This window comes from Miniopterus natalensis, chromosome 4, assembly GCF_054644295.1.
Source record: "Miniopterus natalensis isolate mMinNat1 chromosome 4, mMinNat1.hap1, whole genome shotgun sequence".
Lineage (NCBI taxonomy): Eukaryota > Metazoa > Chordata > Mammalia > Chiroptera > Miniopteridae > Miniopterus > Miniopterus natalensis.
In genome coordinates, this window is record NC_142084.1 from 92,277,531 (window position 1) to 92,305,304 (window position 27,774).

General features: G+C 53.3%; 1 protein-coding gene across 1 annotated transcript in view; it reads right to left on the reverse strand.

The window, feature by feature from the left end:
• The window catches only part of SLIT3 (slit guidance ligand 3), a 528,787-nt gene that overhangs the window by 155,108 nt on the left and 345,905 nt on the right, over nucleotides 1-27,774 (reverse strand). The window contains exon 5 of the mRNA XM_087816965.1: nucleotides 22,458-22,529. Within this exon, the coding sequence (XP_087673091.1) occupies nucleotides 22,458-22,529 (72 nt within the window). The remainder of the gene's footprint in view (nucleotides 1-22,457; nucleotides 22,530-27,774) is intronic.

Here is a 27,774-nt window from a genome sequence, read left to right on the forward strand (position 1 = left end):
GCCTCGTTTGCCGGCGGCAGTGGAGTTTTTTTTCTAAGGTGGTTTGGTTTAGTGGGGAAAAAAGACCAGTTTGCTCGGGAGCGGAATGACAGGGACCTTTGACCTTGCTGGGGTGGGACCTAGCATCTCTGGACTGCAATTTCCCTTCAGTAAAACAAAGGTGATTCCCCAGTGCCGCTCGGCCCCCGCCCATGCCAACCTCCAGCTGCCACGCAGGGCTGCGGATGTGAATCCACGCGAGCACCTTCTCGTTTTTGTCGTTACAGGTACTATCCGAGGAGACAGATCTTATTTTTAATGCAGTATGTTGAGAATGCAAATCCTGGCTTCCCCCTGTCGAGAGCAGTTAGGAAGGGGATGCTCTAAGGCCTTGGAGGTTTGAACAGCAGGTTAATAAAAACAAACACAAGTAGGAATGAAATGTGGTATTAACGTCTGCCAGACGGCTGTGCGGAACGCGCCCGCTCGGAAGCCCTCGCCACGCCTGGCGGGTGGGGAGTCCTGCGGCATCTCCCAGGGGCCAGCCCAGCTCTCCCCAGCTGCTGGGCGTGGGGGGTTGGACGTGGGGGCCGGGCTGCTGTGGCTCCCTCTGCCTCATCTTCCTGGTCAGAAACAGCACCCCCCCCCATTAGTCAGGGAGACAGCTTTTGAGAAGCAGTCGGTGATGTTTACCGTGGTCTCAGAAAGCTAAGGGTAGACACCAACCCTACCGGGAGTGTGGACGGGGGGACACAGGCACTTCGGGCGACCCTTCGAGTCAAGTGAGCTGCCGAGAGGTTCCTGGGAGGCACAAGGGCAGAGAAAGTCTTCTAGGACTTTCCGAGATTCGCCCCTTAAGTGCCTTAGAAATGGGCCCCCTCGCCCCCTTCAGTAATGACCGTTGGACTTTTGTGTCCCAGCTGAGGCGCGTTCCCTCACAACCCGTGGCTTGGGAAAAGCAAGGACCTGAGGGGGACATGCTCACTTCCAGGCCCAAAGTGCTGCCTTCTGCCCTGGCCGGGGGGCTCGGGCAGTTTTCCGCCCAGCGGGTCGGCTGGAGCACCACCCCAGGGGTACACTGAAAGGCCATGGTCCAGCGCCTGGCCAGGGACCACACCGGGTTGCGGTCAGTCCCCGGCTGTGGCACAGAGGGGAGGCAACCAATAGATGTTTCTCTCTCACCTCAATGTTTCTCTCTCAGTCTCTTTCTCTCTCCCTTCCTGTCTCTGAAAATCAATGACCAAGTTCTTGGGTGAGTATTAAAAAAAAAAAGGTGCTGTTTTCTCAAGCACCCAGACTTCGGCCAGCTGGCGTCCTGGCCTCATCGCCAGGGCCCTGGAGCGGCCTTCTCGCGCCCTCAGCGGCTGCCGGCCTTCGGAAGCCCGCGCCTGATGGGCGGGAGCAGATGTCTTCTTACACTTGCTCGAGCTCCCAAATTCTACTTTTTTTCCTTAAAAAATTCCTTCTCAAATTTGCCACTCAAAGTTTCGGTTCTCCCTCCTAGGTCCCTCGCATCCTTTCGTGGGCACTCACATCGGGGGATTCACCCCGGCGTAGAAAATGACACCCTTACATCCCAATACACTTAGGTTCCTTTGCCCTCGGCCAGACTGCGGGCAGGGGTGCGGGATTCGCATGTGAAACGTAAAAGGGGGTGACCACTGCATGGAGTGTGCTCCCAACAGAGCGCGAGGGAGGCCTGGGCTGGGGGAACCTGAGGGTCCCGCCGCAGCGAGCGGAGCCATCTCCCCTTCAGAAGGGAGAAGTTGGGGCCCATCTGGTGAGAGGAAAGGGGGGGCCAGCCAGCGCTAACACCGCCTTGGTGCGTGATGGGCAGCCACCCTGGCACCGCTTCCTGAGCCGACTCTCCCTTCGGTCGGCATCGCGCTGGAAGCGTGGGGTCTGATTCCACCGGGATGTCCATACGGACCCCTCCCAGAAGAGCACGGCCCCAGAACTGTGTCTGGACGAAAGGTCTGCATTAGCCGTAATGAAACAAATGGCAAGATCGATGCAGCGGGAATCGCACAGCTGCCATAAAGATGATGTAAACCCAGGGTTCACAATGGTTATGGGGCTATTTAGAATCGTAATTAAAACCAGTACCATCTTTTTCAAGATAAAAGCCCCTTTGACAACTGTAAATGCAAGCTACAGGAAATTTTCAACAAATATATTCAAAATTAATGTATGGCACCAAGATGGCATAAATTAACTGAGGGTGATCCATAAGCCCGGGCTCCAGAGTGTGAGAGAGTAAAGGGATTTCGATTTTGCATTTGGTTTTCAAGCAACGTGGTTTTCAATTTTAATCAAGTTAGAGCCTGACAGGGCACTTAGAGGCCCTGAATGAATGGCATGTTTCTGACAACTACTCCTCAACGAGACTGAAAAGGCTGTCCCTGTATTTGCCCAACGTCAGGTCTGACAGCATTTGCTATTTTATGCGTCTTATATATTTAAAAAACAGTCTAGGGAGGGGGGTGTGAGGAGAGGGCCATTCTGTTGGTTCGAGAGTGGGAGTAGGAAGAGGTGGCGGGGGAAGGGGCTGGGGTAACCAAGGCTGCCAGTTGTCCTCCTTGGACTTACTTTCTGAGCCCTGATTGCAAAGAGTAACACTGAGGTTTCTTGGGAAACGGCCCCCTGCCTACCCACCTACCCATTCACCTAACTTCAGAGCATCGCCGCTGTTTGCTTTTGGGTCATTAACAGTATCGTCTACTATGTGATAGTGTTCAGCCCGCTGGGTGATTGTAACTATGAAACCAAAGCAGCCTGAGAGATCATCAGGTCCAGGCCCATTGTTTTTAACAGAAGAGGAAAGAGAGAACTGGAGAGAGGAAGAGCCACTTAAAACCCGAGGACAGCATTGGGCGGAGCAGTCAGGACTCGATCACGAACCCCTAGGTCACGCTAGTTGGATGGACAGTAACATATGATGCGCCGGTGAGAAAAAATTAAGACGGTAAATGAGATTACACTGCATTTGTCAAGTCTGAAATGCCCCTAGAATTCAGGGAAGCTCGGTTCTTTCCACCCATTTTGGCCTTTAAGTGTGGTGAGGAGGTAGGACTTGAGGAGTCCCAGGAATTTAGGGGTGTACCATCATGTTTTTTATTTTCTGTATTTTATGAGAGTTTGACATCTTGGGGAGGATGCTGCCTGGGGAGAGACTGCCCCTCCCAGAGCTAGTTAATTCCTGGGGGTAGTCAACAGCTCGGCAGTGAGCCTGTCTTTCATACACAAACCAACCAGTCTGGAGTCCATACCCCCAACCACCTCCTTTATCGAACTCTCACACACCAAGCAATTATTTCCCTTCCCTAAGTCACCCCAGGGCCAGGCTCAGGCAACTAGTCACAGCTGCTAACCCCAAGGCCCACTGGAATTATCCAAACGAGCCGAGCCCACTCTGTTTACCCCGCCCTGCCTTGCTTTGGTTAAAGAAACCTCAACCAAGGCTGTTGCCCTGCTCTCCCCGGCCCTCTCTGCGGCCCCTTCCTCTGGTGCTCCCGGGGGTCCCGCACAGCACGGTCGGCCTCTCGTTTCCAGGAGAACTCTGAGTAACAGGGAACTTTCTACCAACGGCGCCCCCCTCCCTGTGTTACCACTCGCTCACCTGTGTAGATTAAGACCCAGGCACAGGTCAAAGGGACCCACGTTTTGGTCACGGCTCCTGCCCACTGTCTGAATGGTCCTGGAAAAGTTTAATTGCCACATTTTTTATAAAAGAGGTGTGGGCCGTACTTCCTTCAGGTCCTTCCTAGCTTGGTAAGTCTCTGCCTCGAATTCCAAGTCCTCAATTCAGCAGGCGCAGAGGAGGGGCTGAGTGAGGGACTGCAAGCCAGCCAAACCACTTATTATAAAAGCACAGCTCATAGTCTTGGTGGTAAATGGGCAGAGAAAGGAATTCATTTCAGGAAATCTAATTGCCTTAAGGAGCTGATTCCAGAAAAGGGTCTTGGATTGATAGTCTACGGAGCAGGCTCGTCTTCTGCCATGAACAACCCAGCAGAAAGAATGTGCATGTCCACGGCCCAATTATATGACTGACAGCGGGCTCCCAACTGTGCCTGGGCCGCCTTAATTGCCGGCTAGGTGCAAATGCCGCCGAGCAGCTTCACGGTGGGCCCAGACGCAAGTTCAGGGCCAGCCTTGTTCTGCAAGGGCTGATTCCAACCATTCAACTTCAGAGACACACAAAGGAAGACCCCCAAAAGTCAAAGCAGGAACCCCTAGTTGGGGGCCCTGGGATTTCTGTGTACAGGGCAGAGAGGAACCGTTTTTGACATTGGCTGGCTGGAGGCAGGGAGAACGTCACTTAGTGGGCCACGGGAGATGTCACTGGGAGAGACAGGCCTTCTCTTTAGAAAGAGACCAAAAAGGACCATTTCTGAAGCAGGTTACAGCCGGGAACCCTGGCTTTGTGGTCTGTGTGCTTTCCCGGGAGCTGGAGAGCATGCCCAGGCTGACACGGGGTGGAAGGAGCCCTTTGGGGTATTTACAGTAAGGCCTGGGCAGCAAAGGCAGGTCAAAGGGAGCTGGCGGGCGCTGAAGGAAACTTAAAATCCCTTTTGCTTCAACCCCCGTGAAATGTCTTAAAGTTCCAGCGCCCAAAACTTCAGAAACTCATTACAGTCCACTGAGGTTTCGCTGCCTGGCAGTGTCCTCTCCCTGCACTGTCCCTGAGTCACTGTCACTCAGCTACGCCGCCTGCCCATCTGTTTCTCTCCTGTCCAAACCGCTGAGGAGCCTCAGAGAGAACGCTGGGGTCTCACCTTCCTCGCTGTTGGGGTGCTGGGAGTGAAGGAGAAAACCCCTGGGCAGGAGGCGCCCACACTATAGGATGGGGGGCAGGAGGCGCCCACACTACGGGACGGGGCAGGAGGCGCCCACACAACGGGACGGGGCAGGAGGCGCCCACGCTACGGGACGGGGCAGGAGGCGCCCACACTACGGGACGGGGCAGGAGGCGCCCACGCTACGGGACGGGGCAGGAGGCGCCCACGCTACGGGACGGGGCAGGAGGCGCCCCCGCTACGGGACGGGGCAGGAGGCGCCCACGCTACGGGACGGGGCAGGAGGCGCCCACGCTACGGGACGGGGCAGGAGGCGCCCACGCTACGGGACGGGGCAGGAGGCGCCCACGCTACGGGACGGGGCAGGAGGCGCCCACGCTACGGGACGGGGCAGGAGGCGCCCACGCTACGGGACGGGGGCAGGAGGCGCCCCCACTACGGGACGGGGGCAGGAGGCGCCCCCACTACGGGACGGGGGCAGGAGGCGCCCCCACTACGGGACGGGGCAGGAGGCGCCCCCACTACGGGACGGGGCAGGAGGCGCCCACGCTACGGGACGGGAAGTGTTCACAAACCTACAACAGATGTAGTCTGTTCACAGCACCACAAAGTTAGGCTTCCCTGACAACTAAAGAACGACTCGATATTTGTGTCTCCCCAGCAAATCAATGCACCAGCTTCTTCCAGCGACCACACAGAGCCGGAGCACCCTTGGAATCTGGGGGCGGAATCGTCTTTGCTTTTTGGGAAGAAGCAAGCAAACCCTTGCGGGGGTGTGAGCTGAACAGGCTCCAGTGGAAGAGGCGAGATCCAGCCCGCGATCTCACCGACGCTTTGCTTGGGCGAGGGGCCTGGGGATGGGGCCGCCGACTCCTTTTCCAGGGCCCGGCCCGGCTGCCGGTGGTGCCCGGAGAGGTGCCGCGGGGCTGGCTGGGCCCGGAGAGGCCGGGGAACACGGATGATTTCTCCCCTCCTTCAAAACTGCCAGGCGGCCTGGGGGTCGGTGTGGTTGTACTTATGCAAGTAGTAACGACCACAGTTTCCAGTCAGCTGGGACAGAGGCAGGTGGTGCGGGGCACAGCTGGCTCCTGCGTCCTGAGTTCTTGCTCAGGAAAGGCGCGCTCCGGCACGTCGTGCAAGGGAATGAGGGGGCGCTGGTGCGTTCCCCGTCTCCGGGCCGAGATCAGATGGATTTCTCTAACCCACAAGTTTATAATATGTAAATATAGGCACACGATTAACGAAAGCTCAGAGAGCCCGGCCGGGCGTGGCTCGGCGGTTGAGCATCGACCTAGGATCCAGGCGATCGGGGTTCGATTCCCGGTCAGGGCATGTGCCCTGGTTGTGGGCTCAATCAATGACCCTCTCATCAGTGATGTTTCTACCTCTCTCTCTCCCTCTCCTTTCCTCTCTCTGAAATCAATAAAGATATATTTAAAATAAAAAAAAAAATAGTTTAAGGAAAGCTCAGAGAGCGTCAGAGTCTAGAGCGAAAGGCAACACCCTCTGCCCGGTCCCTCCAGCTCTGGACTTTGCTCCCCGGCAGCAGTGGTTACGGTTGTCCGAATGTGCCCACGAACATTCACAGATGTGAAAGCACACGGGAGCAGCTTCAAGCAAGCGTGCTAAGGGCCTGTTTCCTCACTCGCCAGCGCTGGGCGCCCTCCTGCCCCCACACAAAGACCTGTCCTTTGCCCTTAACGCTCTACAACAGTCTGTGAGCCACACGTCGCGATTCGTCTAACCAGCGTCCCGTGGATGGGTGTTAGGTGGCTCCCACGGCATTTCCCTGCAAATGACGCTTACCCATACATCTTCTGGGTTTGTATAAGTTTATCTCTAAAATGCTGTAAATTCATAAAAGTTCAATGGATGGACTGAGAGGAGTCTGTGTATTTTCAATTTTTGATAGCTGTTGCCGGGTTGCTCGATAAGGGTGTTATACGAAGCGACAGCCCCATTGTCAGTGTGAAATATGCCCCTATGTCCTTGCCAATTCGGTGTCCTATAAATTCTTACCAAGCACTCGGGAGGAGAAATCTCTCTAATCGCGTTTAAATTTCACAGGGGACGCTGGGTGCATAGCCCTGGAATCCAGACAGCCACGGCCAGAGTCCACTGACGAGGACTTCCTTTCCCGCTTCGCCCAGCATCCTGCCCCATGGGCCCAGGGCAGGCTTTCCCTGCTCTGATATTTGCTGTCATTAAGTAACAATGTAAGTTCATTGTAGAAATATTGGAAAACAGATAAAGTAATAAAATAAAAAAATAAAATAAAACCACTCTTAGGCATTTATCCAAGAGAAATGAAAACATAAGTGAATGTCCATAGCAATTTTATTCATAATAATAAAAATTGGGAAACAACCCAAATGCCTATCCACAGGGGCAGGATGCACGTATTGTGCTGTATCCACACAATAAAAAAGAACAGATTACTGATCAACAATACAGCATAGGATGAGTTGCAAAATATGCCGCAAGGAAGAAGCTGGATGACATAAGACAACAGGCTGGACGAGACCCTGTGTATGAACTAGGTCTACAGGAAAAACAACGGTGACAGAAAGCAGACTGGGGGTGCTAGGGCCGGGGCCTGGGCCGGGGGGCTGGCAGTGGAGACACAGGCACGTTCTGGGTGCTGATCCCATGACTACATGCTTGTCAAACGCACTGGACTGTATGGTTAAAACGGGTGCATTTTACAGGAGGTAGAGTGTGCCTCAACAAAACTGATTAAAAAAATTAAAATCACCTCATTTCATACCACTTAACCTTTGTTAGCATCTTGGCTTTTGTCCTGCAGACTTTATTTCCCGTACAAATATAAATAAATAAATGTGTGTGTGTGTGTATATATATATATATATATACACACACTTATATATTCATATTTTCAAATGTACTTTTCATTTTATTTTTTGTAGTAAATGGGAACATATGGTTTAATAATCTGATTTAAAAAAATCCTAACGCTATATTGGCTCGACCCTCAATAGTTTAATTCCTGGTCTCAAAGTGTTTTCTCATCCTAACAGGCTGCAGTTGGCGTCACTTGCCGCCCAGCCCGGCCGCAGGTAAAACATCCTCCTGGCGGAGTGAGTGAGTTTCAGGAAGCACCCCGTGAGTGTGGCATCTCTTTTTTAGGGTGCCCTCTTCTTTCTCCCCACAAGGTGTGTGCATGAAGCTGGCTTCGCGCGGATGGCAACCCTCTCCCGGCCCTGCTGGGGTCACGGTTTCAAGGTACAGCGGGGTCAGCACAAACTGAAAGCTGGGCCGGAGTCGACCACAGGGAGGAACCCCAAAGAGGCTCCAAGGAAAGCCAGAGGCCCCCCCCCACTGGGTGAGGCAACAGAGGCCCCCAAGTCACTGAAAGGGAAGCCGGTTCTCTGGCTTGGCTCCCGGGGAGGCCCTCCCACTTCTCCAGGCCCCAACAACGTTCCACGGGGTTGACAAATGAAGAGCAACAAAGGCTGGGGCCTTGGGCACAAAAGGGGTCCATGTGGCCACCGACAGCCTTGCTCAGCCCCAGGGGCACACGCTCGGGGAACATCCAGCATAGTCCACAGACCCTTGCCCGCCCGCCTGGCTGGGTGCTTTTTAATTTTTTATCTTCCAGGCCTCTTAATTCTCCTTTCAGATCTAGGCTGCTTTCCTACCACTGTTTTAAGGACAGTTAGCGGTTTGAGACAGATGAACGTGGGGTCAGGTTTCGGCTCTGCTGTGTGGTCTGGGCAGACCTTCTGCTGAGTCTAAGTTTCTACCTTAGAAGAGGGGTAATCCCACCTCCTCCATGGGTGGTTATCCCAGTTCAGTGAGGTAATAATAAGCATTTGAAGTGCTCCAAGCTAACTACTCCACAGTATCTAACTTAGGCACTACCTTTAGTTTCCCCCAAAACAGAGAGCAAGACAAAGTCAGCACCTTGCTCAGGCCTGGTGAGGAGAGGGACTCAGACTTCCCTCCCTCAGTGCCAGGCCCTTGCTCAGCAAGCCGGTGGCTCCCAGGCATTGCAGAATCAGCGGAGGGTCAGCTTAAAAGTGCACGGTCCTGCCCTGGACCAGAAATCACGACCCGCCCAGTCACGAAGGGGACTCAGGAGTCTGTGCTTAATGAGGTCCCGGAGGTTTAGAAGCAGGTGGTCTCTGAACCCCATTTGGAAACACCGCACGTGGCTACAATGAAACAATGTAATTATCACTCTTACAATGATCCCTTTAAAAAGCACGTGGAGAGGAATTCTAGGGCGGGCCCGGGAGAGAGGAAGGGAGGGGACTACTGGACCTGTGAGCTCTTGACTCTGGCCGGTTTTCAAAGAACAGGTGACCAGTGACGGGGCCGAGCAGATGCTGGGGACAGTGGAGGCACCTGGACTGTCTCCTCAATACATGCAGCTCTATCACGTATTTACATGTATCATGTATTTAATTGTATCATGTAAATAGCTGAGAGTGGAGCTAAAGAATGTCAGCCCCCGGGGATGTGGAGGCCTTGGGATGCTTCAGTGGAGATGACGGCTGGGGTGTGACGTTGAAAGAAGCACGGCCACGTCACCCGCTTCGGGAACAGGCCAGGGCCGTGCACTGATGCAGCAAACCCGACACCTGACAGAGGGTTTGGGACATAATTGAAATGGACATTCAAGTCCAGGGTCAGCGCTCTGCTGAGCACAACTAGCAGTGACCCAGGTAATGCAGCTTCAGGTGTGTCTGTCCCCTAAAGTGTCCCTCTCCGGCCATTTGATTGCCGCCACCATGAGAGTCACTCTTTCAGGGGCTTTGGAGACAGGTGGATTTTAGCTGGTTTAAGGAATGAGGGTGGAACATTAGCCGTGCCTGCCAACATATCAGCAGGGACCAGGCTGTTGGCTCCTGGGGCCTCAGGGAACCCACCAGCACCTTCCGGTCCCTTTCGCTCCAGCGGCAGGTTCTCCCTGGGGGTGGGGGTGGGGCGGGGAGGCACCATCTACGTCTGAGGCCTGTGTTGAATCTGACCCCGAGTTGCTGTGAGTTAGCCCGCACCGTGCGGAGACTCAGTGTTTAAAAAGATGGTGAGCTAGATGCCAACATTTCAAAATCAGATGATTTCACATAGAAATCTAAATTTGCTTCTTTTAGAAGGATGGGGAAAAAAATTGTGAACGCGGGGCCTCCGTGCATCTGCTGGAGCTGACGGGCAGGGATGGCTCCCGGTCGCCACCGTTCCCACCACTTGCTGGCATGTGCGGAACAGCACTCGGCTGAGCCCAACTGTCATTTGTCGACTGACGGCATGCGTTTACATGCACTGGATCAGGGAGAATCCCCCAGACAGCCCAACAAACCCCGAACCCTCTCTCCTCTCCTCCAGTCCCATTGCCAACAGTGCAGGTGTGAGCCAACCTCCGCACCAACGGTGGCGAGAGGGTGTGTCAGGACGGGGCGCAGGGCATTAATAGTTATTGAGCATCTACTTTGTGCTACACTTTATCTTAAGCCCTTTCCACCTGTCATCTCATTTAATGTCTACATGAAAATTTATGGCTCAGTTAATGGTCAATCACCTTCATTTTACTGAAAAGGAAATGAAGGTGCAGGAAGGAAGCAGGGTTCCCAGGCAGCAGAGCACAGGGGAGAGTCCGTGGCCACTGTGGGGGGGTCTGGGGCTCTCTGAGGTAGCTCTTCCTTTCAGATGCTCTGCACAGCGGGGGGCTGTCGGAAGCTGGTAGGACCGGGGAAGCAGCCTGCTGGGGACAGGCGAGCACGGGCCTCGTCTGAGAGGAGTGGGGCAGCTCAGCTCCGCCTGCGGTTGCCGAGCACGACTGAGCGCCTGGGGGTAACACATCTGATTTTCCCAGGGAAGCTGGAAGTCTAGACTTTTCAAACAAAACTTACTGATTTTTGAAACCCCCTGTAACGAGGAAATGAAACCTGCCTGGAGGTGGGATTTTGCCTGTGGTTTTTGATTTTAATCAAATGCTTTTCCAAGCTTGGGCAGCATTGCACAGTGGCTACAGGTTCTCGATTCAAACTCTCTGGGTTCAAATCCCAGCTCTGCCTGTTGTTAGCATGTGATCCTGGGTAACGCACTTCCCTTCCCTGTGCCTCAGGTTAGCATCTGTACACTGGTTGCCATGAGGATTGAGCGAGATAATAGGTAGAAATTAACAAGAACTGTGGCCGGCACAGGTCAGGGCTCTGTAAAATCTTTGTACCAACTAAGAGGAATGAGTAGACGTCTGCATGAGGCCACTGGTCCTTCCTTGAGACAGTCTCTACTTATTCTTTGTGGGGGTGAGGGGTGGGGGATAGACAGGAGCACTTCAGGTTAAATTATGGGCTTTTGAGGGGTCTTAGAACACGTACACCATCCCTGAGCCCAGAAATGGTGCGGCCTCTAAGAGCAGGAAAAAAAGTGCAAACTTCCACAATAAAATGCTAGTTGGCTATAAAATCTCAGAGCTGCTGCTGGACCATGCGCTGCATAAACCAAACCTTAGCCAGTGGGTAGTTATTTGTCTGGTGAGGTAGTTTTCCTGGCAGACAGAACCTGAGAATGGATCGTGGGCATTTAGAGGTAATTTAGGTCCACCCGCTTGTGCCTGGGGACCGCGTAGAGAGAGCGTCAAGGAGAAAGTTAACAATGGCAAAGAAGAGCTGTGGGTCTAAATGGACACGTTATTACACTCCGTCCATTTACAGAGCTGAACACTGTGGCCGACGCCCAAGAGCTCCAGGGTGTGGCGGGGCAGTGCATATGGATCTGTCAGTTTTGCTAAAACAAGGTGCTCTGAAACCCCAGCTCCAATAAAAGACCTGCACCCACCGCGAGAGGGGCACGGCTGAGCTCTCAGGCTCTGCAAAGCACCGTCTGGAACTCTGCACACACGACTTCTTTATTCACCTAGCAAATATTTTCTGAGCCCTGTGGCTGACCAAGTCTTCCCCCGAGTCCTCAAGAACGCTCCTTCCCGGGACAGCCATTTCCGAGAGGCCAAGGTGTTTTTCTGGTGCAGCGAGCAGGGAGGCAGAGCAGGAACGCTGGTGTAACTCAGACCTGCTGCAGAAGTCCCAAGGATGTCCGAAAAGTTTCAGAAGCCCTCTGCTCCCTTCCAGAAAATATCTCCCAGCCAACATGCAAAGTTCTCTTTTCCTTTCCTCCGAAGGTGAGACCAGTCTAGATGCTCAACCTGGGTGTCTATCTACTGGGAGCGGGGACCTGAGGTCAATCTCACCCTCTTCTCTGCCACCCCCGTCTGGCCTGGCCTCTGGATTCTGCTGCTGAGTTTGTCTCAATGACAAAGCCTGGTTCCTCCTGGATGGAAGATGGTCTCAGAGAGTCATCACACTTGACAACACTACCAACCTGAAAGATTATGTATCTAGCCCTGGGATGTTCCCAGCCTAGCTTGTTTGTTTTTAAATAGGACTCTTTGTTGCATAAAATCTCCTGGTGAGCCCTATTGTCTGACAGAGGCTATTTAAAACTTAATCATGATTGAAAAGTAACTTTCCATTTGTGGGTTTCTGAAGCACTGGAGTTTCTCAGAACACAAATTGAAATCCACCGATCACAACACATCCATGACTTTAACAGATGAGGAAATGAAGACCAAGAGGTTAAGTGGCAGCCCCAGGGCAGTGTTAGTATCTGTTTCTTATTGCTGCTGTAACAAAGTATCACCGATGTAGCGGCTCGCAACAGTAATAATGTATTTTTTTTTCTTTTAAATCCTCACCAGAGGATATTTTCCATTGCTTTTCAGAGAGAGTGGAAGGGAGAGAGAGAGAGAGAGACATCGATGTGAGAGAGACACATTGATTGGCTGCCTTCTGAATGTGCCTTGACTGGGGCCAGGGATCGAGCCTGCAACCGAGGTATGTGACCTTGGCTGGAATCGAACCTGGGACCCTTCAGTCCACAGGCCAATGCTCTAATCACTGAGACAAACCAGCTAAGGCAGGGATATATTTTCTTGGCACTCCGGAGGTCCCAAGTCCTAGGTCAGTTTCACTGGACTCAAGTCAAGGTGTGAGCAGGGCCCTGCTCCCCCCGGGGGCTCTCAGGGAGCAGCTGTTCCCCTGCCTTTTCCAGGATAGGCTCTGTCCTAACTCCCTGCATCCCATTGTCTCTTCTCCCCCCTGCTTCCAGCACATCTTTCTTTCTTTTTTTTTTTTAAATATCTTTATTGACTTCAGAGAGAGGAAAGGAGAGGGAGAGAGAGAGCTAGAAACATCAATGATGAGAGAGTCATTGATCGGCTGCAGCCCGAAACCCGGGCATGTGCCCTGACCAGGAATCGAACCCTGATCGCCTGGATCCTAGGTCGACGCTTAACCGCTGAGCCACACCCGGCCGGGCCAGCACATCTTTCTTGTAAAGACCCTTCTGATTGCATTGGGTCCACTTGAATAATCCAGGATCATCTATCCATGTCAAGGTCCTTATTTTTATCCTATCTGCAGTCTCTTTGGCGGTGCAGGGTTCCCGGCCCGGTGTTCCAGGCCTAGGGTGCGGACGTCTTTGGGAGGGGCATTACTCAGCTTACCACCACGTAGGCAGCAGCGAGCCGCAGAGCTGTGGCTGCACCCAGCACTCCCAGGCTCTTGGGGGCCTCTCTGTGCCTTGATGGGGGCAGGAGGACAGAGCCGGGGTGGGAACGGGGTGGGAGAAGCACACCCACTTTTTCTCTGACCTGTTTTGTACCTGGCCTGCTACAAGCCATAAACCAGAACAGGACAGCGCCACTGGAAGGAAGACAAGAAGGTGCGATGACGTTTAAATACATTTAAGAGTTCGGGCTGCCTGGGAGCCAGAACACTGTATATATAACCTTTGTCTTGGGGCACGCATTTGTCTAGGAAGGGACAATTCAGTCCGACGGCTGTCATAACCTGAGCCAAATTAATTCTCACAGGTGGAATAAAAGCAGCAAGAGCAATAGTTATCATTGATCTTCACCACAACATCATGAGGAGGGTAATATTATTTCCACTTGACATATGGGGAAACTGAGGCTAAGAAAGAGTTGTGTACTTGCTTATCACATATGTGGGAAGAGAGAGAGTTTGACCCCAGACAGCTGGACTGGGCACCTGAGTCCTTAACCGTTAACTAAACATCCTCAGAATTTATGCAGAGTTAAACCTCAGCTCTTCTCTGAGTGAGAAGACAGTCTACTGCTCCAACCTCAGGCTCTGGGTGGGGAGCTGGAGATGCCCGGGGCTTCCTGCCGGTCTGCTCTCTGGCACTTAAACTTGTGGGGTGTCACTTATCCTTTCTCAAAGAAGAAGAAAGAAGATTCATGTTGTTAGAATCTGAAAAACTGAAAAAATATAAGCTATTGTGAAGGACTGTGAAAAGCTGGGGGGCTTTCTATGTAAATGTTTGCTTTAGGGCTTAGGAGAATGGAGGGGGGCTGGTGGGTGGAGCGCAGGGAATTTTTAGGGCAGCAAAACTACGCTGTATGTTACCACAATGTGGATACAGTGTCATTAATGCAAACTATGAATCTTAGTTAAAATGTATCAGCATTGGCCCATCAACTGTAACAAATGTAACACATGAATGCAAGATGTTAATAATGGGCGAGGCTGTGTTGCAGGGCGGGGCCTATATACGAGAACTGTACTTCCTGCTCAGCTCTTCCAGAAACCTAAAACTGCTCTACAAAAGAAAGCCTATTAATAATAATAAAAAAGAACTCACACTTTCAGACAATCTTGATGGTCTTTTCAGAAAGTCTTTCCCACTGGTGACATGTCAGGCTGCTCCTGCCTGGGGGTCTTGGCTGGTGCCGGGAGTGGGAAAATGTTCTTCCCAGGGCTGCCTGCTGCTCTGTGCGTCACTCCATCGCTCCATCCCACCAAAGCCCAGGGTTTCCCCGGCCGACCACTCAGGAGCCGTGGCCGAGAGCCAGACCTGTGTTGGGATCCCATCCTAGCCTTGCTACTGACCAGCTCTGAGGCCCCGGGAGGCTTCCTGAATTGCGTTGAGCCTCAACTTCCCCATCGACATCTGAAGGCTAATAAACTTCTCCCCAATGACCTGGCGACGCTACTGCGCTGATGAAACAGGATAATACATGTGAAGGCTTTGGGCAAACTATGACGTATTCTACAGGGTAGGTTTACAGCTGTGAGTATGTGAAACTCAGAGTTTATTCTTGTATTGTCATTTATTCATTATAGTATTATTTTCCACACAAACAACTGTAAACCTACTTTGTCCCACTGTGTATTTACATGCAAGGCACTATCTCCCTGTTTTACTCACTAGCCTTTTATAGATCCGGAGACTGAGGCTCAGAAAGGTTAAGCAATTTGCCCAAAGACACAAAGGTCATACACGGCAGGGCCTGGATTAAAAAAAATTAAAAAATTTTCAAGTCTGACTCCCAAACTCATGCTTTTACAATCACGATACTAAATTGGCTCCAAGAATCAGAATATCAATAGTTACTAGAGTCTCAAAGTGTACTCTCCACTGTAACACTCATCTCCCCTCTTCTTAAACCCCTTTCTTGATTTCTCCTTGGAACTAAAAATCTCCAGGCAAAAAGCTCAGTCCAACGGTGGATGTCTCCAAAGACCGCTAAGCCCAACTCTGGGGGCCCAGAATCACTGCACCTTCCTGGGGGGGGGTGGTGCAGGAAAAATGGGGAGTTTATTTTACATGCTTGTTTTAAACCCCTGCCTGCTGTGGATTTAGTGCTCAGAGGGGTTGAATATCTGCGATAAGTTAAAAAAGATTTTTGTCTACAAATATAAATGCCCCAGATAGTAGATTTCAGTGCTGGAGGTAGACTAATGGTCTCTGTTATCCTGATGAAAACAGGGAGGCTTCTCCGGGCTGGCTCCTGCTGCTCGGCTTTCATTCGTCTTTGCTCCTGGACATAATCATGCTCTTTTATCCAGGGTTTAGCTGCTCTCTAAGTGCTGGAGTCTCTTTGTTCTGAAAGGCATCCGTTTAGCTGTTTGTGGATTGTTTATTGAGTGACTACTACGTCCCAGGCACAGGACTAACTCTTGCAAATCCAGCGGTGAACAGGACAGACCTGGCCTCTCCCTCCACGTAGCTCGCAGGCTACCGAAGAAAGGCTACTGAGCCGATGGTCGTAAGTCCCGGTGGGGTCGTGAGAAATGCCCCAAGCCCAGGGGAGGGCCTCGGACACAGTCTATCCAACGGCGCCACCCGGATTCTGCAGGTCGCCTGTGCAGCTTCCAGTTCCAGGCCCTGCTTCTGGGCGGGACACCTACCCCAACGCCTCTGCCGTTGGATGCGCTGCTCAAAGGGGGTCTAATTCACCAGCTTCCCCTGCCGGCTTCCTCGCGTCGGGGATTTACTTTAGAGAGCCCACCAGGGTCTGTTCAGCACTCCCGGGGCTGGCTGGGGCGGATAGCAGAATGCTCCAGGAGAGTGTCCGTGGGGTGCCTACACTCTGTGCTCGCCCTTTCGCCTCCCTTTGAAGATGAAATTTCTCCAGAGCAGGGACCGTGTCTTATATATTTTTTTATTTCTAGGACTTGCTTTGGGCCTGGCAAGGGTCAGGGCTCAACGATGATGGTGGGAGGAAGGGAGGGGAGGGGGGAAAGACCGAGGGGGGCTGGCACTGCCCCTTTCTGCAGGTAGCTTATTTGGGTGGCATGTGACAGACTGAAGTTCGGTCCAGCTTCCTCCAGCAACGCTTTGGAGCCTGGCCTGCTCAGTGGGAATGCAAAGGAGGAAAGGCTGGAGCCTGCCGCACCCCGCACCCTGGGAGGGCAATAAATCAGCCTCTGTTTGCTCCCCGTGAGCAGATTTTCCCAAATCCCTCCTCCAAGATGCATCATCGCTTTCCCCACAAGGGGCCGGCACCATTCCCCTGGCGGCATGGATGGAGGTGCCTTGTGCCGAAGGCCGCCCTGCCTCTGCCTGATAAGCCCTGGTGACAGGCGCTCAGCCCCCGTCGGCTTCCCCAGGGGGCTCTGTCGTTAGACGCCGCTCTTCAGCTCCACGTCGCCTGCCTGATTCAGGCCCCATGATCTCTGCACAGCTACACACACAACTGCCTCTCTTGCTCACCGAGCTCCGGCCATGAATCCCTGGCAAGCGTCCACTTTCACACCTCTGTGCCTCTGCACCGGTTGGTGATTCTTCGATGCTGTTGCTTCTGCCTGGAATGCCGCTCCCCTGGGAAAACTCCTACTCATCCTTCAAGACCCAGCCTCACGCCACTTCCTGAGTGAAGCCAGAATCGGGCTGTCTCTCTGGGCTTTCCTCCATCCTCGCCTGGCTCTCCGACGGAGTCCCGCCACGTCCTGCACCTGCCTGCTGACCGCCTGGGCGTCCTCCGACTACGAGGGTGGTGTCTTATTCTGTCTATATTATTTTTCATGTTGCATTTTAGCAATTGTGCTGATTTCTTGTATGTATGAGGTCGACTGCAAACACTTGAGGAATGAATGAACAAGTACATTCCTTCGATACGTTTTTAGTCCGCCTTACTGTCGGCCCTGAGCTGTTCTGGCCCTGGGGATTCCACACTGACTGAGGCGGCAGGGCCCCTGGGTACACATGCTCATTCTGAAATACGACTGGGTAACGGGATAGAGAGGAGGGGCGCTGGGTGCTGGGGAGCTGCTTTGAATGGGTCAGGGAAGGCCTCTCTGAGGAGGTGACCTTTGAGCTGACATCTGAAAGAGCAGAGGGAGCCAACGGTGAGGAGGTCTGAGGGCTTAGCATCTCCTATGCGAAGGAAACAGCAAGTGCAAAGGCCCTGAGGCGGGAAGGAGCTGGGTGTGTTCAAGAGATGAACTGGGGCATGGGAAGCATGATCCGAGTGAGAGAGGCAGGGCCCAGGCCATGCGCAGCCGCAGGCGCGACCGGGAGTGTGAACTCTGGTCCGGGTCCGGCGACAGGATGGATGGGCGCGGAGATCCGCAGACAGGGATGCTACCAACGCGACGGGCGCTCTGCGTCCCTGCCCGCACTGCCCTCAGCCTCACATCATATTTCCGCCTGCTCACTGGGGCGGAGACAGCCCTCGTTAATCTCGGGGAGCGGGAGGGCAGTGCAGCGGCGCAGACTAACTAGAGGACACAAAGGCCGCCTGCCCAGCTTTGTTTTGAAACCGTCAATTCCAAACTCTGCGCGCTGGCGGAGACAGGGGTTATTGATTTTCCCTTCTGGAATGCATGTCCTACAGAGCCCTGGCAAATAGAAACTGAAAAACGGAGGAAAACACAACTGCTGCGGAAGACAGGGCAAACAGACATTTTCAAAACACAATCTATACCGGCCTTTGTCTTCTTCCCATAAGCTTTGCTGGACTGTGGCTTGTCATCTCTCTCTTCTCCCCCCAGTTCATTTCTTTTCCCCTATTTCTATGTCTTTCGGATTCTTCTCTGTCACTCCTTCCCCCCTCCCCCCTTCTCCCTCTCGCCGGGTCTTTGTCTGTACCCAGCACAGCGTTTACCTACAGCCTTGTGTGTGGAACGCGGGTCTATCTCCAGGTCAGTCCCTCCGAGTGCCTCTCCTCCAGATCAGTTTGCTGGGCTCGCTGCCTGCCTCTCTCTAACTGCAGCCCCCCTCAGGCAGGCAGCCGGGGGCCCAGCCCGAACAAGCAGCCTTTAGTCATGGCAGAGAAGTGTCCCCAGCTAATTACTTTCTCTGCCTTCTCGGGAGAAGCAGGAGGCAATTAGGGGTTTCCTTCCGCTGCCTGGAGGGGCAGGGTGCCACGTCCCTCCAACACCCCATGACAGGGGTGCCTCTGCATTCCCAGGGGGCCCAGCACCCCCTCCCTGCGTCCTTTCTCTGGGCTCTGCCCCCCTGCCCCTGTGAATCCAGCAGCCTCGGGGCTACTTCCCATTCTTGCTGCTGCTGGCACGGGGAGCCAGGAGGAGCCTGTGCGCACACACGTTCCGGTGCACAGTCCAGGCCAGGGCCGGAGCGTCACCAAGGGCGGGCTCGGCGGGGGGGCCTGGGCCCTGTGGTGTCTGCTCGCTGTTGCCAAATTGCACATGCCGAGTGAAACTTAATTTTTCCGTGTGGAAAATGGGGCGATCACAGACTCATCCTTCCCAAAGGGGCATTTAGGACAAGCAAAGAAAATCCGTGTCAAAACTACAAAGTTAAAGTACAACATCCTTCATTTTCTTCTAATGAAGCCTGTGGTATCATGGACAGGCCCAGCTGCAGTCCTTCCCAGCCCGACGGCCCAATAATTCACCTTCTACTCCAAGTAAGAGTGGAAAGTGTTCCAGCCCCAGCTCACACAGGCGAGGAGAGGGCCCGGGCCCGGGGGGAGGTCCTCGCACAGGCTGATGGTGAAGGGGAGGGACATTCCTGAGGTTTAAAATTTGCCTCTCCCCACTCACGAGAGACATGGTCTCCGTGTGGGCGACTGAGGTCTAGCAGGAGAAGCGGTGTTTCCCTGGCAGGTACAAGCGTGCTTTCTGCGAAGCGTCTCCTGTTTCACACGCACGGATGCACATTTAAACGCACCACGCGATCGTCGCCTCCTCCCAGACGCTCCCCTCGGTGAACTTGCTCCTCAGCTCCAGCCCCATCTCTAACTGCCCGCAGGACCTTCCCTCTTACGGCTGGGAGGTTGTTTAGTTGAACTCCCTCCTACTCAACCCGGGGGACCCAGGCGAGGTTGTTTAGTTGAACTCCCTCCTACTCAACCCGGGAGACCGAGGCGAGGTTGTTTAGTTGAACTCCCTCCTACTCAACCCGGGGGACCGAGGCCCATAGAGTAGCTGTGGCCCACAGACCAGAGCCGTTCAGCCCGCAGGAACCGGGTGGCACGCGTCACCGAATGCACACACGGTCCCCGGAGGACCCGATCTCGCTGCGCCCCTGGGTCATGCACTTCAAGCCTGTTCTTCGTCCCGCCCTTTCCACCTCCGTGGACTGGAAGCTCCAGGAAGGCAGCGCTCGCAGATGTATGTGTTTCACTTTCTCTGTTTTCCCCCCGAGCTGGCATTTAACAGGCTCAAAAAACTATTCTCATGGCCGCATGGATGAGTGACTACGAGGATCTGCCATCATCCTCTGCATTGTCAGAGCCGGGACGCATCGTTTCCGACTGCTTTTCCCCTGGCTCCCGTAACTCACTGTTTGACAGGCTCTGTTGAGTTGGTCCCCACGGATTCCTGCTTTCGCTTCCGACGGCTGTCTCCCAAGTGCAGGCCCTGATCCCTCCTGCTGAACTCCACCTCACCTCTGGCCCCAGACTTTCCTTTCCCACCCCCTCCTGGCCTAGGTTTCTCTCCCACACGAATGACTGCATCATGGCCGTTCCCAGGCAGAAGCCGGCCACAATCTTGGCATCTGCGTCTAAAGTTCACACTCCTTGCAGGCAATGCTCATCGCCACCCGGCTCCTCTTTTCCTTCCAACCTCATCACCGATGATTCTGCCCCGTAGCGGCCCCCACTCCCACGAGAAAGCCCTGCTGTGTCCTTGGAGCACACCTGACACAGCTCTGCCTCCGCACTTTGCACACACAGTTTGCCTCATCTACGCTGTGAATGCCAATCATCCTTCAGGCCCAGCTACAGTCTTTACAATTATAACAACCACAAAGGGATACAGCAGTAACAGTGGCTAGAACTTTCTAAATAACTGTAACTTCCACGTGCCAAGGGCAGCACTAAGTTATTCATATGCACTATTTTATTAACCTTCACAAATCCCTAGAAGGTCAAGCACAATTCCTATCCTCACCTTGCAGGGGAGGAAATCCAGGCTCAGAAGTGGCAGGGAATGTGCTTCAGGTCACAGACCGGCTGGCGCACCGAACAGCTGGGAATCAGACTTCTGATCTTTCGGCCTCCAAAGCCTCGACACTAAGTAACCTCTGGGCAGCACTGCCTGGAGCTATTTGCCTTCTCTGAGCTCTGCCGGCCCTTCACTATGCATAGCCAGCCGCTCATCTGCCACTTTGCACGTGGGTTGTTAAATCACAGGACACTCTCCGTAGGCCCATGTTTCTTGCCCCCGGTTTTCCCGTAAGCCACCTGAGAACATGAATTATACTCTGGGCCTTATGGGTTCTGGCCAACAAATGAGTGCTGACCGAACTGATGAGAGGTGTAAAGTGATCAGTCCATCTTTAGTTCGGTCGGCTAATTAATTCATCCTTTACGTGGTGAGTCTACTCCCCTCCCCTTTCACCCCGGGACCACACACTGACCCTGGAATAAAGCAAAGAGATCACTGCTGCTGCATGACCCCGAGAAGAAGGGCCTGACGGTAGTTCCCAAGTGACTCAGTGTTCTCACCACTGACCTGCGGGGTTTTAGAGGATCTCTAAGCCCCCCTCTTGCCTTCCTTTCTGGGATGCTAATGAAGACAGCCTCTTAGTTTTGGTTTATGCACACAATCTTGAGTCACTTTCTCCGAGGCCTTGTCTGCTCCTGGGCAAACGCGCCCAGATGAAGCAGTGGGCAGCCTCTGGTTTGGGAGCACCCGGCAAAGTCCTCCTTGCCCTCTGCTCCCTTCACCCCGACATGCCTCTGCCCTCTTGTGTGCTTTGCATGTTTGACACCAAAAGCTTTCTGCCAAGTTCTCAGCGATGGGAGGCAGGTTGCCTCTGCCTGGAAGTCATCGTCCCCTTCCCAGTACACACAGATTCCTACAGTCCTTATAGGGAAAAGAGAGCTAACGTAGTTAAAAAACACACACACCTCCAAGACTCCTCAAGTTGAATGTGGGCCTGTGGAGGCACACAAGCCAGACCTTTTGTGCCCCTCTCCAACTGCATGTCCTGAAAACGTGGACACAGTGATGTGGGTAGAAAATTCAGAAGACACACCCCTTAGGAGGTTGAGGAGATGCTGATAGCAGCAAACAGTGGAGGTCAGGGAGGAAACGACCAAGGTGATTTGGCAAGTTCAGAATGCAGCGAGGGAACAGTCCCTCCTGGATTGCAGCCATGGGCCAGACGCATGCACACGCGAGCACACACACACAAGCACACACATGAGTGCATGTAAAACTATGGAATCTGAAGGACAAGGTTGGTGGAATGTACCCAGATCCGTGTCCTTGTTTTGATATAATACTATAGTCACGTAAGATGCCACCACTGGGAGAAAACTCGGTGAAACAGTACATGGGCCTATCTACCATTTTGTGAAACTTCCTATGAATCAATAATTATTTCAAATTAAAAAAAAAAATCCAAGCACCTAGTGAACTGGATCTGTCTGTGTCTCCCCAGGACCCTGGGGCAAAGTCCCAGGGCTCTCTCATGAGACTCTAACAGCCACAGTGAGACCCTCGCCGTCGTGGTCCCCCTCCCCCCTTCATCATCAAGGTTCACATTTATTGAACATTTACTATGTGCCATGCAGTAAGCGTTTACAATATTTTCTCATTTGCAGCAGCACCCCCACCAGGCTGTCACCCCAGTTTTATGGAAGAAAATGACACTGGGAGAAGCAGGCCACATAGCTGCTGTGGGGCCAGCTCTGACCCAGGTCCGGGACGCTGATGTCCCTATGTGGGGACAAATGACCAGGAGGCGCAGGACTGCGTGGAGCAGCCGTGGCCCTCGACGTGTGTTCCCTGGAAGGCACTGAAGCACATCGCTCAGTGTGTCTCAAAGCCGCCCGGGCAGCCCAGGGCACGGCCATACCGCCGGGTCGTCCCGTCCCTCGCCCCCGCTCTGGCCAGAGCCAGGTCTCAGCAAAGCAAGGAGAGCAGTACTCACAGGTTCTTCACGTCGGCGATGCCGCGGAACGCCTTCCTCGGGATGCCCAGGATCTGGTTTTCGCTCAGATCTCTAAACGAGAAGAAAAGAGGCAATCCGGAGTTAGGCACCGGGCCGGCTCTCTCCGCATCTCATTACGATAACAAAACCCCTCGCAGGCTGTTCGTGGGGATTGTTTAGTCTCAGCCCCAGGCTGCTACGAGCTGTCCCATTGCTTCTCTGGAGATGGCCTTTGCTGAAATGGTTACCAGGCGGAGCTGCTCGCCTCCAGGGCGGGCTCTGTGGGTGGTCTCGCACCTCCAGGCCAGGAGCCAAGACGCTGGGTTATTTGTTGCACACCCGGCACCCAATTCTCCCTTTTGCCACCTCCCAGAGGCGACCCCTTGCCCCTCCTCCCCCACGGTGCCCCTCCCCCACGGCAGGGTGGACCTCACTCCATCTCCCATCTCTCAGGGACCCTCTGCCTTTGTCATCTGGGATCAGAGCAGAGCCCCCACCATCCTTACTTTCGGATATGGAACAACCCCTCCGCTTGGAGTCCCAGGGACCCTGGGGGCGTCGAGGGCCATCTTAGTGATGAATTTGAGTTGCATTTCCACAAAACCATCCCAAATGGGGGTCCCTCTGGCACGTCATGGAGCATTAAGCAGTGCTAAGGTGTGGCTTCGAGGAGGGAGGGCGAGGGACTCTCTCAGACCCAAATCTTCTGCCGGGGTCCTCTTTGTGAACCCCCAAAGCCTCTGGTTCCTGTCCCAAGAACTATGAGGTCTCTTCCGTTTTGTTTTCCAGTTTTATTTATTTATACTTTTTGCTAGACCAAATACACACTGTTTTTTCATTCATACCTCAAGTTGCTCAGGATCTGAGAGAGTAATCAGTCAGATATCTGTGTATATCTATGGTTATATACAGCAATTGTATGTTATATACACATGTGTATATTTATAGTTATAGATATATATCTCCACTATTTTAAAAAGAACACAAAAACTTTCAGATATTAAGGCCAAAAAAAATTACCTACCCAGACATAACCACTGTTACCAATTAGGGGTAATTTATATATAAATTTCACCAATATGATCTCATAGCATCTAGTCTGTTATAACTTCTTCACTAATTTTATTGAGAACATCTGTTCATGTCATTAGCAATACATCTATGCCAACACTTTTAATGCCTGTGTATCACCCAACTGTGTAGATGGCTATATGATCCTGCATGGTTAGGTATTAGTTAGTTAATTAATTAATTGGCTATTTTAAGACACACTAGGATGAAGTTTCCTGCCCACACAACTTGGGGACACGTGTTCCTGGGTATAAAGTCCTATAAAGAGCACGTGCTGGGCCACAGGGTAAACACATCCTGAATTGCCAAGTTGTCCCAGGGTCAGAGTGAACCCAGGGACACTCCCGTGCCGATTTCCCAGGGACACCTCATCAAGAGCTATAGACGGCCCCAAACGCAGCTGGAAAGTGAGGTCGGCCCACCATCCTCCACCAGAGCCCGGGCCACGGAACGAACATTTTGCAAGAGGGCAGGAAGCAAACGTGCTGAGATGAGCTGCCATCCCCGATCGGCTGCAGACACCCAGACATGTGGGGATTGTCCGGGACACCGTTAGGCTCCATGGCAAGGCTCAGAGTTGGAGTAGGGCGCAGGTGGGAATACAGTGGCTTCTGGGGCTGAGTAACAGGGTGCGCCCCCTCTTAAATCCAGTTTCCTCCGTCTGCAATGGATGTAAGTCAATTTAGCTGGGGGATGAGCCTGGGTGCAGGCTCCCCCGGCTGGGCCTGATTCAATGAGCGGGGCTCCAGCCTGCAGTCGGGGCGCTGAACAAAGCCCACGATGACAGCGAAGGTCAGGCAGTGTCACTGAGGCCACTCCTCTGCTCTCCATCAGCCTCCCAGAGAAGGGGGCCCGGGCCCTGTCATCTGACTAATGCAATTTCCACCGGGCATCTGGGCCGTACCCGAGGCTCCGCAGCCACAATGGGCCCAGTCTTTCCTGCCAGGCAGAGGCTGGTCTCCGGGACCGCGAGCCCCTGCCCGCTGCCCTCCCAGGCGTGGCCGCTGTCCTTGGCAGCTTTGGGACACAGCTCAGGCCACACTCCCGGCAAAGGACTGATGCTCCAAGTCCAGGCAGGGGCAGCAGGCAGGGGAGAGGTTTACAACCGTCTGCTCTAACCACGCCTGGAAGCTACGAGAAGGGGCACATACACGCCCCAGCAATGCACTGACCCTTGGAGTTTAAGGCTCCCCAACCGTAATACAGAAGGCACCGCGATCGCACAAAGGTTCTGGTTTGGAGTTTGGTGGGACAGAGGGAGAAGAGCAACATTTATGCAGAAAAATCTGGTACAGTTGCTGGGAAATGGCCCACAATAGCGGTCGCACAGGCAAAATCCTGCGCTTGGGCGGGGCAGCCCCTGGGGATTCTGCTCGCTGTTTTCTCGCCGTAACTACCCCGGTCCTGCTCCTCCGAGTGTAAGGAGCCCCCGCGAAGCTTTCTTCCCGCCCCCGCTATGGTTTTTTCCTCCCGCCACAACCGAGCAAAAACAGTAGATTGCGGGGAATCTATCTGTTCTCCATGACAATCTGCTTACAAATTTTATTAATTTCATTTTCCATTGAGCCTCTCTTCCCGGTGAACAATGAGGCTGCCATCCGCCCGCGGGAGTGTGTATTGATTTCACAAATGCCTCCAGTCGCTGACGAACGGCGGCTTTAATGGTGTTACCGACGGGGCGTGGAGGAGGGCCCGCCGCACTCCATTTCGGTAACAGTCCCTTTGCAATTATCTGGGGCCTTTGTGAGGGTTCCTACCAGGGTCTTTATCCCAGCGTGAGGCCCGAGCGTGGAGCTATTGTTAAGTACTATCCTTGAGAGAGACAAGAGCCGCCCGTTCGGCTGACACTTAAATAAAAATAACAAAATCTATCCGTGGTGCCCAAGAGCCTAGTTCCGGCCAATTGCTTGTTGAGGCTTGAGTGCCTCGCCCTTCCTGAGGGGACATGCTGGCAAGTGGCCGGAAAAAGGGAACCGGCTTTTTTTTTTTTTAAAAAACATTAGAGGAAAGGTACGAGGTTGGAGTAGGGTGGGAGGGAGGTGTGCTGGGGCTTTCGGGGGAAATGAGGGAGATGGCTGGTTGGAAGTGGGGTTATGAACTGAGCCGCCTTTTTAAATAATTAGGGCCCGAAAGAGAGGGAGCTGCATTAGCTAGAGTGCATTTTCCTGCTTCCGGAAAATGATTAACCGGCTATTATTCCATCCAAAAACACAGGGCCCGAGAGGACTTACTAAGGAGACAGCAAGTCAAACAGAAGCTGGCAAGAAGCAATATATTCCCCCTCCCAGCCGCTCCCCCCCCCTTTTTTAATTTACTAAAATGCTTTGGACACAGATTAACTTTCTTCGCAAATTTATTATTGCTGCAGCTACCTTGAACCGGGAACTGCGGACACTTTGATAAATGGATTGAAGGGTTGTCTAGTTCCAGCGGAGCTTTGAAAGGCTCCCCGGGGCGCTCCCCGCAATGTCAGGCATGCTTTGTTCTCAGAGCCACAGTGAGTGACAGTCCCCACCTCCCCCCCCAGCCCTGCCCACCCATGTTTACCAGGCGGGACCGAGACCAGAGGCAGGGAGCAGGGAAACAGCGGCGTTTTGCTCCCCGGGGAACGACCACGCGCCCATCTCGGTCACGGTCATGCTCCCAGGAAGTCCTGTCTGTGTTTGTGGCAGTTTTTGGGTGGCGGCGGGGATTAGCTTCCAGATGTCAATCTCCAGTTACTCAGAAGGTACAAAACGGAGCTCCGAGGCTCCCTCCACCTTGGGGACTCTCGTTTCTGAAGTGGGGAGCCACTTACCCCCCAAGTGGTCATGCCAACTGCAGAAATGCCCCGCGCTGCAGCGACTCTATCTTTGCGGTGGGGCAGTTATTTCACCTACGTCAGAGGGGAACCGTGAGGGAAACTGACTTCATACACGAGTGCACTCTGTGCAGCGCCTGGAACCCTGCAGGCAGCAACCAGCGGCCGCGTTTCTCTCCGGCCTTTGCCCCCACTGAGCCCAGGATTTACATTGCTGAAAACATCATCAAGGCCTCCTCGGGCCTCATGCCCACATCTCTGCAGAGAAGAACACACAAATGTCGCTAATACTCTTTCCACAAAATCTGGGGGAGGGACTACAGTTTCCCTCCTTTGTCATCTAGAAAGGAGCATCCGGGTTCGATTCTAGACTCTTCTGGATGAAACAGGAGAGGCTGACTCGGGACAACAGGGTGTGTCTGAGGCTGGGCTCTCTCAGAAGCAGACACTTAGCCAAACGAGGGGCTCACAGAGTGCTCCTGGGGGACTCCAGGGAGGGAGGGAGGAAGCGGGATGGAGACGGAATAAAGGACACAGGTCGAGCCTGGCCTTGGACATACTCTGGGAGCTCCTGTCTCTAACCTTCGCAGCCCTGCACCAGGCAGGCCTTGGTCAGAGACCACCCGAGCGAAGTGCAACAGCCCTGGCTCTGCCCGTTCTCCATAAGGCAGGAGGAGGTGACTCCAGGAACCCAAGGATGGTTTGCTGAGGAGGTTCCCAGCCATGACCTTTAGCAGCAAAGTCCAAAGAAGCAGGAGATGGGAGCCCGTGTCAGAAAAGGGGACCCATGGGCTCCAACTCAAAGCATTTCCTAAGAAGGCTTCAAGGACAGCTCTCCCGAATCAAGAAGTTCCCAGGAGATTAGCAAAATCATTCCCGAAAGATGACACATCCAGGACCAAAGATCGAGAAGCCACAGGGGAAGCTAATTGGCCAAAGAAAACTGAAACAACCCCATCCCCAAACCCCTTGCACTGAGACCAACCAGGTGCCTTTTCGGGGGGGGGGGAATGACCTAAATTTGGATCCATTCTATTTGGAACCATGAATGGATTTGGGATCAGGGGAGTAGATTACCACTCTAATTCCTTTGGCCTAAATTCCTATTAAAATTACTTGCCCAGTCACTGCCTAGTAAGAGGAAACCTACCCATCGGTGTGGTAGGTATCAATCAAACTCATTGAGGCCCCAGAGGGGGGCGCGCAGGACGATCAATGACTCTCTCATCATTGACGTTTCTCTCTCTCCCCCTTTCCCTTCCTCTCTCTGAAATCAGTAAAGTCGTATTAAAGAAACAAAAAACAAAACTCATTGAGGGATTTCTGAATTTCTGATGGACAATCCACGAATCTACAGCTTCCTGTACTCTCAATACTACCATCCCAAGCAACGGTGAACCCCGCCCTCCTCCCCCCAACTCCTAATACTGAGTAACTACGGCATAC